This window comes from Acipenser ruthenus, chromosome 6 (assembly GCF_902713425.1).
Source record: "Acipenser ruthenus chromosome 6, fAciRut3.2 maternal haplotype, whole genome shotgun sequence".
NCBI lineage: Eukaryota > Metazoa > Chordata > Actinopteri > Acipenseriformes > Acipenseridae > Acipenser > Acipenser ruthenus.
In genome coordinates, this window is record NC_081194.1 from 78856746 (window position 1) to 78872558 (window position 15813).

The 15813-nt window shown below is 39.1% G+C and overlaps 1 protein-coding gene across 1 annotated transcript; it reads left to right on the forward strand.

Annotated features, from left to right (window-relative positions):
* Positions 1–51: 51 nt before the first annotated feature.
* Positions 52–15621, forward strand: LOC117410937 (ubiquitin-conjugating enzyme E2 J1). The gene is made up of 8 exons (XM_034017901.3): positions 52–479; positions 8133–8206; positions 8692–8823; positions 10074–10158; positions 11459–11564; positions 12096–12225; positions 12575–12703; positions 14811–15621. The coding sequence occupies exons 1-8, from the start codon at positions 449–451 to the stop codon at positions 15078–15080; spliced, it is 957 nt and encodes a 318-aa protein (XP_033873792.2). The 5' UTR covers positions 52–448; the 3' UTR covers positions 15081–15621.
* The last annotated feature ends 192 nt before the right edge of the window (positions 15622–15813 follow it).

Genomic DNA, 15813 nt, shown 5'->3' on the forward strand with positions numbered 1-15813 from the left:
TGGTCTCAATTAGGAGTATTAAAGCACCGTGAGCTTTATACAATTCCATACTTCTCTCATCCTCTAACGCTTTCATTTTCACCCAGGGGAGACGCAGCTGTTTTCTGTGTAGTGTTTTAAATAAAGTTTTTTTTTTTGTTATTATTTTTAACCAAATGTTCCAAGTTCCAGGTTTTCTTCAAATTTGTCACCATCTTACTGACCAGTATCTGCCGTATCCACAAACTTTCTGCCTCGTCAGGACATTTTCAATAATCAAAAACCTCCGCCGACACGACAGTAATCGTCCACAATGTGTTCGTCGTTAAACATCCAATAACCTCCAGTGCTCCTGACAGGAAGTACACTGCCCCGCAGACTGCGGGTTTGGGAATATCGATTGTTCGGAAGACCGAGGCGGGTTAGAGGAGATCAGGGTATCTTTATTTTCTTGTCTCCCTGATCTGACATGGAAATCAAATACAACCTAAAGAGTCCAGGTAGGTTAATTCGTTTTATCGATCGGTCGTTTGTTTGTTTTTGACAATCATTACGTGTTAATGGCCACCCGAATTAAGTGTTTTTTGCTTGTTTTTTTTTTACTTCCGTTTCCCAGGCTAAGGCTAGTTTTGCGTTACAGTATTATTATTATTATTATTATTATTATTATTATTATTATTAATTCAGTCAAAATTAAGTCCCACATTATTAACGTGTGTACATCTACATCCTTACAGGTGTTTATTAGAAAACATGAATGCGGGTTATGCAAACTGTTATCATTTGTGACGCGTTGTGGTTTTTTTTATTATTATTTATTTATTGTAGAGTGTTTTTTGTCAAGTTACATTTTTACATTTATCCTTTATTTTCATTGCCTGTTTTTTTTTTTTTTTTTTTTTTGAACAAGCGCTACTTCAGTGTTTGTTTTTTTGATTTTTAGCCCCCCCTGGAGTTGCATTCAGCTTGCTTTCTACTTGTTTTCGCTCAGATTTCATGATACTCTTGTTTACCTAGGCCGCTCCCATCAGATGCATTTATTCATGCGTACATAGTAATGCTTTGGTTATCACAGTCCTGGAAGGGAAACCCACTCCAGGCTATAACAGGTAAAACTGTAAAATTAGCTACTTCATGGTCTGCATGGAGGTTTAATAGATTCAATTAAACAAGTCAAACAAGTTACTTAATTAGTCTAATGATTTGATTAATTGGACAAATGTAACACTTCTCTCCAGGTCTCAACATGTTTCATAGGCCGTGTATCTTGAATCAAGTGCATTTTTTAAATTAACAAATAATTAGATCAATTATGTTAATTGAGAGTTTAAGTTGGAATGAAAACCAGAAGACCCTGTGGCCCTCGAGGACTGGAGTTTGACACCCCTACTTTACAAGTAGCTCATGTCATGTTTCCCCAAAGCAGCATCTGTTGCAAGAGATGCATTCTTTTTTTAGAATCCACAAATCAATGGTAAATTATTAATCAGTAAAAAAATTACATTTGACATTACATTTTCTTGCATAGCATTTATTATTTACCTGGTACCCCATTGTCTCTGCGGTCAGTTGTTAATGACAAATCACAAATCCCAGGTCCCGAAAATGCCACCGGCTTAGTGCTGAGACAGCCAACACTTTTTTGTACAAAATAATTTGGTTTGGTTTTATCTTTTGTCGGTAGCATTCACTTTGGAATTTTATGCAGATGTGGGTTTCAGTTTGGGAAGGTCTTATCCATTGCATCCCTATCTTGCCCAGGACTACAGTCTGACAATTCACTGCAGAGATGACACATTTATATGAAAACTAAGGAAAATGAAGAAAATCAAATAATAGCTTATAAAATACAAATTAGTTTCAGTTAGTTTGATCACAGCAGGTCTTATATTAAATAACACTTTCAGATTATTTTATTGAAACCATGGGACCGCATTGTTTTGTGTTGAGTAATTAACATGTTTTATTCTATTTAATTAATACCTAACAACTTCAGATTTCTTAAAGGTAAATTACTTGGAAAATATGAGTTTTGGTACTGTGCCGCTAATTACAGCATGAGGTTTGGTACTGGTACTTTTTGGTACTTTTGGATGTTAATGCAGGGTGCTGCTTTGTCAGGGTTTTCAATTCGTTTTAAAGTACGTGGCACTTCTAATGTAGTAGGGGGCACCCATCTCATCGAGACGTGTAGCGCCGAGGGGGGGAGTGTGCGGGATTCAAATGGTGCATTCTGCTGCATTCTTGCATGGTTTAAGCATGTGCTAGGCTAGGAGTGCTCTCCTTGTAATGTCTGACAAAGTACTCCATTAGTGCAACGAACGAGCTTTACTTCATACCAAGGCAAGAGCAACAAGAAGAAAAATTGACTTTGAGCATCAAGGCCCCTGCAACACAAGACTGAAAATGTGTGTGGAATTGGTGACCACATCTTTAATACAGGTGCACTCCACTTATAATGGATCCTGCTAGAACAGAGTTCCATTTATAACGTATTGAGGAGGCATGTCCCTGCCAAACAACATGGGTTTTAATAGGGAATTACTCTGGTTAAAACAGACTCGCATATAATGTATATACTGTTAAATACGTACAGTTTTCCTGTTCCATAGACATGTCTTTTGCATCTAATACGTGCAGTTTAATATATATACAGTACGGTTTATTTTATTTATTTTTCTGTTTTGTTTTTTTATCAGGTACAGTTTTCATGTTCCACAGGCAGATGTTTTGCGTTTAATACATACAGTTTAATTGACAGTCACGGTGGCATCTGTGACATCGGGCAGGAAAACCAGTTGCTGTTTAATTTTATTCTGTTTTTGTTGGCATAGCCGTTGTACAGTTTAAAACGTGTACAATTTTAATTACATTTAGCGAAAAATATAAATTTGTAAAATGGTACTACAGTACTTATTACATTGTACGGCCCACAGGTGTGTTTTGTAATAAACTCCTGTTCTTTGGCAGTTAAGCTTTCTTGTGTTGTTTATATTTAAGGTACTTATGTTTGCATTACATACAGCGTTTCGAATTGTGTTTACTACATACTTTGTTTATAAAGTACTGATTCTCATTGTCCCTTGGAGTCTGTTGTGCACCTGTATGGGAAACAGCATGTTGAAGTAGTGTTATAGAAGTTCTGATCTGTGAGTATGTAACAGACAGCTCTTATGATTACATGTTACTGTTTATTTTTCAGTAAAAACAAGTTTAAGTTGCATCGAGTTCATTCTACTATTTACTGTATTAAATACACCACAGCAAACACATTACAGTACATTTGAGATATTTTCATTAGCACAATCTGAGAGCTAAATGTTTTTGTTTTTTTACTGCAATCAAGTAAGCTGCAGTGCATTTCATTTTTAATTCCCTAAATGCAGTCTGTTCGAGGCAATCGGAAACGCCTGTAACCAAAATGACCCGTCTCTTCCCCTGGCTCACTCGGTGCACCTCAAAGAGGATTACAACAGCATCAGGACCTTGCTGGACACCTTGAAGTATGATGAGTACGGCTGGGACCCCCGGAAGGTGCTGATGCCACCACTGCACATCAAATTGGGCCTTATGAAACAATTTGTCAGAGCTCTAGATAAGGAGTCGGCAGCCTTCAAGTACCTTCAAGACTTCTTCCCTAAGCTGTGTGAGGCAAAGGTCAAAGCCGGTGTCTTCGTCGGACCACAGATAAAGAAGATCCTGGAGTGCAATGAATTCCCCAAGAAGCTCACTAGTAAGGAGAAAGCGGCTTGGAATAGCTTTGTCGCAGTTGTTCGGGGCTTCCTGGGCAATCACAAGGCCGAAAACTATGTGGAGCTGGTTGAGACTCTGGTGAAGAACTACGGCACAATGGGCTGTAGGATGTCCCTCAAAGTCCATATCCTTGATGCTCATCTTGATAAATTCAAGGAGAACATGGGAGCGTACTCGGAGGAGCAAGGCGAGCGCTTCCACCAGGATATACTGGACTTTGAACGCCGCTACCAAGGACAGTATAACGAGAACATGATGGGAGACTACATTTGGGGGCTGATTCGTGAAAGTGATTTACAGTATAATCGTAAATCTCGAAAAACTAATCGCTTCTAAATCTTTTGTAGTCATTTTTGTATTACTTTAGTATAAATACATGTTAATTTGGATTCATATGTTGTTTTTTTCTGACTTTATGTGAACACAAATTCGTCCGTTTTCTCATTGGAAATGGCATGTGGCACCGAGGCGATGGATGAAGGAAGGTCCGGATACGTGATAGCAGGTGCATTCTTGCCATTCCGACGTTTGGAAGGGTCCACCATGCAGAAGTAGCAGTTGCTTGAGTGGTCAGTGGGTTCCCGCCAAATTCTTGGGATAGCGAACTTCATGGCTCTCTTTTCCCCTCTGTACCATCCTACAAAAATACATTTATTTCACCCAGCACTGAATCTATCTGGAATGTTCTGGAAAATAGGTACATTTCAAAATATCACTGTCCTGGTCACAAAAGCAAAGTTTGTGGGGAATAATAGCCATTTTCTATACTTTTGAGGCATAAGCAATTAGGAAATAACACTTGCTACCCAGGAACAAAAATGGTGTTACATAGTGTAATTAATTTTGTGGGGGGTTCAAACCCCTAAAACCATCCCTTAACTACGCCACTGGATGCATGTTAATACATTTCCCAATGTTCTTTACACTCAGCTTTTCCAACTAGGGCAATTTGTTTAATTTAATAAGCTGTCAGCTGTCCGTTTAGATTGATTTTTGTTTACTGTTGTGTGGGCTGGATTGGATTTAAACCCCCACAGAACAGCCAGTGCAAAAATATGCTGAGCACAGCTGCCCTTTTCTATACTTATTTCACATTCATTTCACCTGGGGGGGGGCTTTTCTCCTGTCTCCTCTTTGTTGTTATCTCTTAGTAGACTGATATATTATGATATAAGGATGCAAACTGACTAGCAAAAAAAAAACTCAAAAACTGTTCCCTTAAAGCCATGTTTTAATCAATGTTAAGAGGGGCTACAAAATCGTGTCAGAAAAATGAAGTTTTTTTTTTTTTTTATGTCAAATATACTCCTTGAATCACGTTACTGACAGTCACGGTGTATGTTCCTAAAAGACCACAGGCACCACAGGCCATATACTTCAAGCAGCTGGGACACCTTTCGTGGGGTCTACAGGAACTGGAAAATGTATACAACCTTGAGCTGTAATCAGACAGGTAGTAGTTTGGGTTGAGCTAGTTCCAACTGTAGTAAAGGCATATACTTGTTGTGTTCCTCACTATATGCTGTGATGTAGATCTAGTCTTGATCAGTCCAGCACATGGGACACCTGATCATGATTCCCTTCGAACAAAGTAGTTTACAATACAGAAAGTGAGTGAGAGGGAGCCAGTTGCCCACAGCAATATTGATCTTCCACGAGGGCAAATTCGTCTGGCCCAGTGCAGTGAAAAAAACAAGATCAATGCCCTGATTTAAATCTAGGAAAAAAGTGTCCAATAATATTCACAATGTCAGTCTGCAATGATAGTATGGTGTTGCAGGGCTCTACATAGGTAACGAAAAGGGCAAGGCCAAAAATGGACTTCAATTCAATAGATTCGTAGAGGGCACCAAGGCCACTAAACTTAAGTCAAGGCCAAAGTGTAGAATGCGTTGCAATTTTGCATAGGATTCATATATAAAGCTAATATTTGGCCACAACAAGAAACAACACATATTAACCTAATAATAGCTATTCATTTATTCAGAAAATGCAGGGGTTTTTTTGTATTGTCAACCAGCAGCCTACAGTTGTGACCTAAAATTTCGGGATTTAAAAAAAAAAAAAAACTATTTGAACATAATTTTGATATTTTATTGAACATCATGTAATCAAAGAAACTACAAAATTATATCGCAAAAGTATACCGGAAGCCATAATAGTAGTACAGTAGTCATGTTAGATTTCATAATGTCACAGTTTTTGTCAGGTGTTCGTCAAGTACTATGGAAAACTACAAAGCGATATGTTATTCAATATGTAACAGTCGACTTTATGAAGCAAAATTAGTGAATTCTGTAGTGATGCAAAACCATAGCTGTAGTTTGGAGGCTGCGAGGACACAGCTCCCTGCGCTGAAGCCAGGCATTGGCTTTTATCACTAATCCATGAGACTGTTATTGTTCAATTTTAATAGCATATATTCTACTCAGTTCAACATAAACTAAACTCCGAAATCTCGTTCCCACGTGTTGCATTTATGGATAAAGCTACCAACTTTCCGAGGCCTAAATCTGGGACATGTCTTAATTTGAAAATGCAGGTTACACAGTGTTCTTTATTTTTAATTTATTTTAACTTTAGTAGTCGCCAATTAATTTTACCCCGCTTTTCTCCCAATTTGATATATCCAATTGTTTTTTTAAGCTCAGCTCACCACTACCACCCCTGTGCTGAGTTGGGAGCGGCGAAGACGAAACGTATGCCGTCAGCCAACTGCTTTTTTTCACTCTGCAGACCCGCCATGCAGCCAACCCAGAGCTACTGCGTCGGAGGACAGCGCAGCTCTGGGCAGCTTACAGGCAAGCACGCAGACACCCGGCCAGTCTACAGGGGTCGCTGGTGCGCGGTGAGCCAAGGACACCCTGGCCGACCTAGGCCCTCCCCACCCGGTCGACGCTTGGCCAATTGTGCGCCGCCACCTGGGAGCTCCCATCCACGGTTGGCAATGGAATAGCCTGAACTTGAACCGGCGACCTCCAGGCTATAGGGCGCACCCTGCACTCCACGCGGAGCGCCTTTACCGGATCCGCCACTCGGGAGCCCCCACATTGTTCTTTCAATGAAAACTCTTCCTCACCCCAGTCAAGGATAGTAAACCTCAGTTGAGTAATATTTTGTGCGCTGAGCTTGTCTAGCCACTGTCAGTTGACTGTCAGTGCTGTGGAGCTGTGTGTGTTGATGTTAACTCATATTTACTCACTCTAGTTCTGCATGGAATTCTAGATAAAAAATATTCAAGAGGTATTGTCATGCTGTCTCGTTGTAATTAAGCAACCGTTTCGAGTTTCGGTTGCGGTTTACCTGTTTACGACTTCATTATAATACACATGCAAACTGCTTTAAAATAACCGTAATGCCCTTTAATCATTCTGAATCCCACTTCTCATGTTATTCTGAGAGTTGGAACATTAAAAAAAAAATTTACATTTTTTGGGCCGGAATTTCAAAAACAAATGCCAAACTCTCCAAAATTACATAATTGGTTAATGCTATGTGTCCGGAAGATAAATCTCTTTGAATTATTATCCTATCAGGTGGGCTTTGGAAGATATGTGGGTTGGATTAAATGACGCGCATTTAGGTTTGTCAAAGTTTAACTCATTCTCTGCTCTCTGAGACAACAGCAGCAGCAAGTGGTACTGCATTGACAGAGTGGCTGTCTTGAGTGACAGATGTGTTTTTAGGGGCAGGCTATAGCTTGGAGTGAATTTTCTTTTTGAAAAGTTTTAATATTTAATCTTTTATCAAATAAATTTTTAAAGCTAAGCCAAGATGGCCACCGGGCTGGAACTATAGTCAAATAAGCTTTTACTTAACTTAAACACATCTAAAAGGTTTTTTACACATTTTAAAACCTTTTAGATGTGTTTAAGTTAAGTAAAAACTATTGATAATAACCTATTTTGGGTTTTGTTTGTTGAAATCTAAAAATACATTTCACCACCCTGTATACATTTTGAGGGGCGCTGCAGCAATTGAGAAAGGCATCCACAGCAATTGCCGCATGGCCGGTGTTCATTTCGAGCCCTAGTGTTGTATCTGACCTTTATACTGCAGTTGGTACAAACACATTAGTTTAGAATCATTATTCTGTTGTGTGTGCATTCTTCAGTTGCACACCCAGGCCTTGTGTAACCAGCGTTGGACGCTTGACTTGGATTATCATTTGGCATGTGTCTTGGCTTACTTATAAGTAAAGGATTAAAATACACAGCTGTTTTTGCTGATAGACCATGTCACATGTGTCTTAATGCTCACTGAGATCCCTCATAACGATCTGCTTATATAATTTTACTTTCATGAGCATAATTAATTGAACTCCTACTTAAATCATTTGCTCACCTGCAATTTGATCAGCCTGAATTGAGTGTCGTGTTTTGTCTTTTATGTTTCCGTAGCTGTGAAGCGGTTGATGAAGGAGGCAGCTGAGCTCAGGGATCCAACAGAACACTATCACGCACAGCCCTTGGAGGTATGAACAGCTCAGAGGTGTAGGGGAACTGTCCGAGCTGAATCAAGCATCGGTTTTAAGTGCTATAGAGCATGTGTGTTTATGAAATGAATAATTTCTTACGTTGACGAACGCATGGATTTGTTTTGTTTCAAATGCCAGGGTACTTTCCCATCTACAAAACTGAAGAGACTGAAGGAGACTTTGTCAAACATGTGTCATTGAATTTACCCCCGCTCAAATAACCCTCATTCACAAACCAGTACAATTAAATCCTTCAAACAAAACAAAACCCCCAAAATAAATTCAGATCACCAGTGACATGTCATTTTTATAAACTTTGCACTTGCAGCTTGAAGAGAAAAAAAACAGTTTCATGTCCGTGTTCTGGCTGTCGCAAGACATTAGAAAGGCTGTCTTGTCACAAGTTTTATTGTCACTGCTGCAGTCTATTAACCTTGGCAAGTGTGCTGTACGTTTTGATTTTCTGTTGTTTGTTGTCTCAGGATAACCTTTTCGAGTGGCACTTCACAGTCCGTGGCCCTCCTGATTCAGATTTTGACGGCGGTGTCTATCATGGCAGAGTTGTGCTTCCTCCTGACTATCCGATGAAACCCCCCAGCATTATACTGCTCACAGTAAGAGTGTTGTTACATGCATTCTAACTGATATGTGTACAGGGATGGAGATAAGACACCTATTGCATAGCAGTTTCACAAGCTTAATTAGCCACAGTGTATAGGTAACAAGCTCATGTGTATCTTATTTATTGTAAAATCAGGAATGGCTCAAACCATTATGCAATGGGAGTCGTATTTCAATCCCTGGTATATTTTAACTGCATTTTTAACTTAAAAGCATACTTTATACCATGTTGAAGCCCATAGGAGAAGGTGTAGTGTTCCACCTCCCATCCTTAAGAACCAACATTATTATTATTATTATTATTAGTTTATTTAGCAGACGCCTTTATCCAAGGTGACTTACAGAGACTAGGGTGTGTGAACTATGCATCAGCTGCAGAGTCACTTACAATTACGTCTCACCCGAAAGATGGAGCACAGGGAGGTTAAGTGACTTGCTCAGGGTCACACAATGAGTCAGTGGCTGAGGTGGGATTTGAACCGGGGACCACCTCGTTACAAGCCCTTTTCTTTAACCACTGGCCCACACAGCCTCAACAAGGTTTGAGATTAACTAGCTACTACGCAGGAACCAGACGAGCACTGATGGGCTGAACGGCTTCCTTTCATACAGAAAATGTTCTTATTTTCTCACAATCAGCCTTGAAGGATGTTGAACATTATCATTATCATTTTTATTTATTTTTATTTATTTTTTTTATTATTTTTAGACTTTCCCACCGCTAGTAATGATCCAGTAATTGATTACACTATGTAACACAATTTTTGTTCCTGGGTAGTAAGTGTTATTTCCTAATTGCTTATGCAACATGATGGGAGACTACATTTGGGGGCTGATTCATGAAAGTGATTTACAGTATAATTGTAAATCTCGAAAAACTACTCACTTCTAAATCTTTTGTAGTCATTTTTGTATTACTTTAGTATAAATACATGTTAATTTGGATTCATATGTTGTTTTTTTCTGACTTTATGTGAACGAAAAGACACAAATTCGCCCGTTTTCTCATTGGAAATAGGTACATTTCAAAATATCACTGTCCTGGTCACAAAAGCAAAGTTTGTGGGGAATAATAGCCATTTTCTATACTTTTGAGGCATAAGCAATTAGGAAATAACACTTACTACCCAGGAACCAAAAAAAAAAAAAAAATTATGCTGAATTTCTTCTTGGGCGATGATGCTGTTCAATAAAAAATTATACTAATAATAATTTTGATGGCTAATGTTCAATTCCGTTTCAGCCAAATGGGAGATTTGAAGCTGGTAAGAAGATCTGTTTAAGCATCTCTGGACATCACCCTGAGACGTGGCAGCCCTCCTGGAGCAGTACGTACTCTCCTAATATTACACTTCGGAGACACTTTTTCAGTCTGCCCTGAAGCACACAGTTGAAAATCTCATACAGTTTGTCAAATGGAATCTGTCAACAAATAAACCCAGTACAGAGAGGAGCGCAGAACAAACAGAGACCAGTCAAAGTGCAATATACAGTAGAATGACAGGTGCACTGCAGGAATTTGCTGTTTTCAATATCAGACACAGAACAACATGCATTCCAGTTTATGCATTGATTATGCAATTTACCTGTTTCTGGACATAGATTTAAATAAATAAAATTAATTACTTGTGTCATGGCTCTAAACAGAATATTTGTATTACAGTATCATTTCCATGTAGTTTATTTTGGCAAGCTAAAGTTGCTTTTCTAAAAATGTGCTATTTATTGTTTTCACGTTGGTTTTGCTTGTATTAATGAACTGCATTTGAATGGCATTACTTTACTGCTTACCCCTTGTGTTTCTGCTTCATTCCTTTTTTTGTACTTGTAAACAACTACATTTGTGTAGAGTAAAATGCTTCTTGTACAGCAGAGTGGAACTTCGTAGGTACTGTACTATTAGTGCATGCAGCAGTTCCACAGACAGCAAGTGACCCCGCAGGGCTGTTCACATCACAGGTAACCCTGAGTAGACTGTAGGTGTGATTAATACCATACAGGGGTAAGCCACAGCTGGATTTCACATCACAGGTAACCCTGAGTCGACTGTAGATGTGATTAATACCATACAGGGGTAAGCCACAGCTGGATTTCACATCACAGGTAACCCTGAGTAGACTGTAGGTGTGATTAATACCATACAGGGGTAAGCCACAGCTGGATTTCACATCACAGGTAACCCTGAGTAGACTGTAGATGTGATTAATACCATACAGGGGTAAGCCACAGCTGGATTTCACATCACAGGTAACCCTGAGTAGACTGTAGGTGTGATTAATACCATACAGGGGTAAGCCACAGCTGGATTTCACATCACAGGTAACCCTGAGTAGACTGTAGGTGTGATTAATACCATACAGGGGTAAGCCAAGCTGGATTTCACATCACAGGTAACCCTGAGTGGAACACTTTTGAAACACATTTATGATGTTTTGTGGTTTGTGATTACTATTTCCTCTCAGGATTCCCTATTCATTAATTAAATTATCATTGAAGCTCAAAGGGAGTGTCCTGTAAGAGGTAAATCCACGCTTTAGCAGAACAGTAGCAGAGCATTACTCCATCTTATGTAACATGCGTGTTTGAATTCATTTAATGTTGAATTACAGTTTTTTTTTTCTTTTTCAGTAAGAACTGCACTAATAGCTATAATCGGATTCATGCCCACAAAAGGAGAGGGTGCAATAGGGTCTCTTGATTACACTCCCGAAGAACGGAAAGCCCTCGCCAAAAAGTACGATTTGTTCTATGAAGCGATAGCTCTTTACACACCCAGGCACAGCTAGATGAAGAAGAGGCTCCACTTTAGCAAAATCATTTGCATGGCTCGTAACTACATTTTTATCCTAATAAATGCAACCTAGCAAGTGCCCTGTCCCAATATTTGTGGGTAATCGCTTATAAAGGAGTGAATTGGATTAAAGTCAGTAAAAACAAACCTCCATAGTTTACTTTTGATGCATCATATAAGTTAATTCCATGAATTGTCTATATTATGAAATAAACAAATGCATCAGTAGCAGTTGAAGTTCTGTTCAATTGTAAATAACAGAAGACAATGCATCGTCCTGACAAGTACAGCACTGAAGAAAGTGTTTCAATTGCAGCATTCCCATCATTTTAATGTAATCCTTTGTAAATCCCCAAAAGCTGTGCAATCAGTGCTCGTATGCGTTATTTCAGGTTTTCTGAAAAAATGTCACTGAAATGCCAGGCTGATTTGGCTCTGTGTTAAATCTATCCTGTGATTCCTTGTGTCCTTAAGGTCCCAGGACTTCTGCTGTGCGGCGTGTGGTGGCAGCATGAAGTCTGCTCTGCTGCCTGTAACCTCCAACAGCAACCCAACCAACAATGACAGGGAGGCCAAAGAGCTTGCAAGACAGATCAGCTTCAAGGTACACCAGTTACTGGGCACTTTTTTTTCTGTGTATGTCTGTTTTTTTTCTGAAGACTTGGTTGGTAACCAAGTCTTCAGAAAAAAACAGAGACATACACAGAAAAAAAAGTGCCTGTGGTAACCAAGTCTTCTTTGTACAGGAAAAGCTACAGTTATCAGAGTTGGCATTTAAAACATATATATAGTGTGTGTGTGTGTGTGTGTGTGTGTGTGTGTGTGAACACCTCTCTTTTTTATTAGACCGGTTAGATGAGCTCCAGTTAAATAAAAGCACTACTGTGCATTTCACTTGCCATTATTATTTTAGCGGCAACAAAGACCAATATTCTCTGTGCTTGATTTTACAGGCGGAATCCAGTTCATCCAGTACAGCAGCCCGGAAGCAGGTACTGGTCAGCCCAGTGAGCTCAGAGCCGTCCGGAGAGCAGGCGTCTGAATCCGCAACCCAGACAGAAACTCCCGAGTCCCCTGAAGCGGTAACACACTTCTGCATTTAGTTTGACTTGTTTTCTTTTATAACTTATCCCTGGACTAACAGCTCTAACAGCATCATAAGTAGGCTTGCTACTATTCGATTTTTATTTTTTTGCCAAATCGACGATTAATATCGACGTTTATTTTAGAAAGCATTTACCGTTTTTGTTTGATCTTTATTTTTCAACTCAAGCAGAGAATAGGTGAAATGCTTGAGTTGCTTTAATTAATTTAACATTTAAACATTTATTCCATATATATTTAGTGTGGAGGGATTCTTGGAGGGACACGAGTCATTGCAACTGGAGGCTGACTTTTTGGCTACTTCTTAGTCTGGACCAACTTTGAGTAAAGAGCTCCTTGATTTTTATAACTCATAGAGCTTTAGTCAATCTCTGAACATAAGGGCCTTAAAAAAGCAACTCTTTTAAATGCTGATTTCCTTTAATGTTGAGTTTTGTAAGTTTTAACTACAGAACCTTTGATCACATTTTGACTTAGTAGGAACATAAAATATGTTATAATAACCAGTATATCAACAATAACCTGTTTCCTCTGGCACAGGCGGCCCCAGGCCCTCACCGTTAGATAGATTTTCATAGCCTTGTTTGCTGTGCTGTAGCAGAACCAGGCCATGCAACTGCCTCTCAGCAGATCTGGCCTCAGGCCTAAACAGCTGTTGAAGAAGGTGCAGTGCAGTCTCGGTCCGCAATGGCTCATACTATTACTTTTATTAAACAAATTTCAAGAAATGTAACTGAAAAAGCACGGTGGTTTACAAGACAGAAAGTCTGTGTTGGGTGGTATAAAGTTAGCTATACTTTTACCGTTTGAAGTGCAAAACCCCATTATCATTAACAAAATGTACTTTAACTTGGTGTCAGCTATCGTTTTAAAACAAACAAACTATATAAAAATACTTGGTGGCAAATGATCTTTAACCCAAAAAGCACTAAATAAAAGCTTTGGCACAACTAGTATAAAACTCTGGTGGTTGTTATTATTGCAGTACAATGTATAACCTAAAATAAGCATCAGACCTGCAAACATATGCATAGATTTCATCATGACTGATTTTTAAATAATATGCTAAATTAGAAGCAAGATAAGTCTCACAGCACAGCTCAGACAATTGACAAGAGTGATCCTCATGCCAGTGCTTTTATTTTACCTGAAGTTAATAAAAAGACTCCTGGATCTCATGCGAGAAATTGCAGAGCTCCCTGGCACTGGAACACCTTTTAAACTAAAATACAGCTACTTTAACATCACTTGATTTTGTGAAATCAGGGATGGGCGGCACAACTTACCAATGCTTGTTATATTATTAAGAAGAAAAATTCACTGAGAGAACAAGGCAACCGTTTTCCTTCCCAGGTCAGTGTCTATTGCTATATTACTGACACTTTGCTGCAGTATGTGCTAAATAAGCTATGTTTGTCAGCAGGTACTATGTGTGTATCTCATGTCAGTGGTGCTGTATAAGCAAGGCATACAACTCCAGTCCCCAAGAATGGAAGCCCAGTTCTTTGAGTATTGGAGTGCCGTGTCCGTGTTTGCTGTGCTGTCATTGTATGCTTCTGAACGTTATTATAAAAATAAATTATGCTCTTAAAAATAGCCGTGGGAGTGCAGTTTACCCAAATAAACCTTGTGGCATTTATCTTAATATTGAAAGGCCAGTCTGACTTACATAACTGAGCCTTTAAAGAAGTTGGCTTCGGTTCAGTGCTGCCACCTGACTCAAGTAAATGCAGCCTGGTATTTAGTGACAAATGATTGTTAAACCAGCGTGTCTTCGTCTTCGCCTGCTACCGAGTCAGCACGGGGGTGGTATCGGTGAGCTGAGCCTAAAAAAATAATTGGGTATGCCAAATTGGGAGAAAATAATAAAATAATTGGCGATTTACTAAATTAAAAAAAAAAAAAAAAAATGATCTTGACCTACAGAGGCTAGAATCAGGTATGCTTGCTTTTGGTTCAGGTTGACTGTGAATTCAGAACTTTCCACTATTAATGTCTTGAATACTTTGGTACAGATAATGATATTGGGTCCGCATTAGTTGGGTGACTAATAGTGAATACATTTCTATCACACTTTTCTTTTAGGCTGACTCCCAAACCAGTCTCCAGAGCACTCCAAGGGAAGAGGCTCCCCAGCCCGGCCCTCTGAACAGACCTCTGAGCCCTCGGCAACGTCGTGCACAGCAGCCTAGGAGGCCTGCCTCCCCCACCTACCCGCAGCTCCAGCTCCAGCCTGAGGGCTCCAGCCACGTGGGGTTGGCTGTTCTCATAGTGGTTCTGACTTTAGCACTTGCTGCCCTCATCTTCCGAAGGATCTACCTGGCCAGCGAGTACAAGTTTGACTACGAACTGTAACACTCTTCTTGCTTCATCTGACCACATACTGGAGACATCAGCCAGCCTGTAATCCTGTAAACTACTGTATAGTATCAAAGTCAGTTTACAAAGGCTGTTCTTTTTAGCTTGATTTTTAAATGTTATTTTATAAATACATGTTAAAAATGGTTTAACCCCAAAAAGAGGACAATTTTGTGTTTTGCTGCACTTTAATGCTCATAGTATACAACCAGTTCTTTAAACAAAGAATGGCAGAACAGCTTAAACCGTGCAGTCCCTAATGATGGCAAATCTATATTAACAATGTAAACCGAGTGCTTGCTAACAAATGTCAGAATATTTATTATAATATATCCTGGTATATATGATATGATATCGGTTAAAAAAAGATGTAAATGTTTTAAGTTGCTTTTCTATTTTCTGTATCTTTATCTAGATATATTCAACCACCTCAATGCTGTATAATGTCTTGCTCACAGTCTACAGTACAAAAAAAGCTTTACAGTGTTTACAGTTACTTGAACCAAACCACTATTAAAAAAATTGAGTTGAAAAATCATCCACCTGTCTTAATAAGCAGCCACAATTATGAATTCCCTTTGGCCACGGCTTAATTAATCTTTGACTGTATTTGTAGTGAGTAATATGGTCACAACAACTACCTGTTGGGTATTTTCAGTGACTATTCCAAAAGGTGTTCTGTAATACTGAAGAAAAATAACAAGACAGAGAGAACTGAAAATTGACTTCC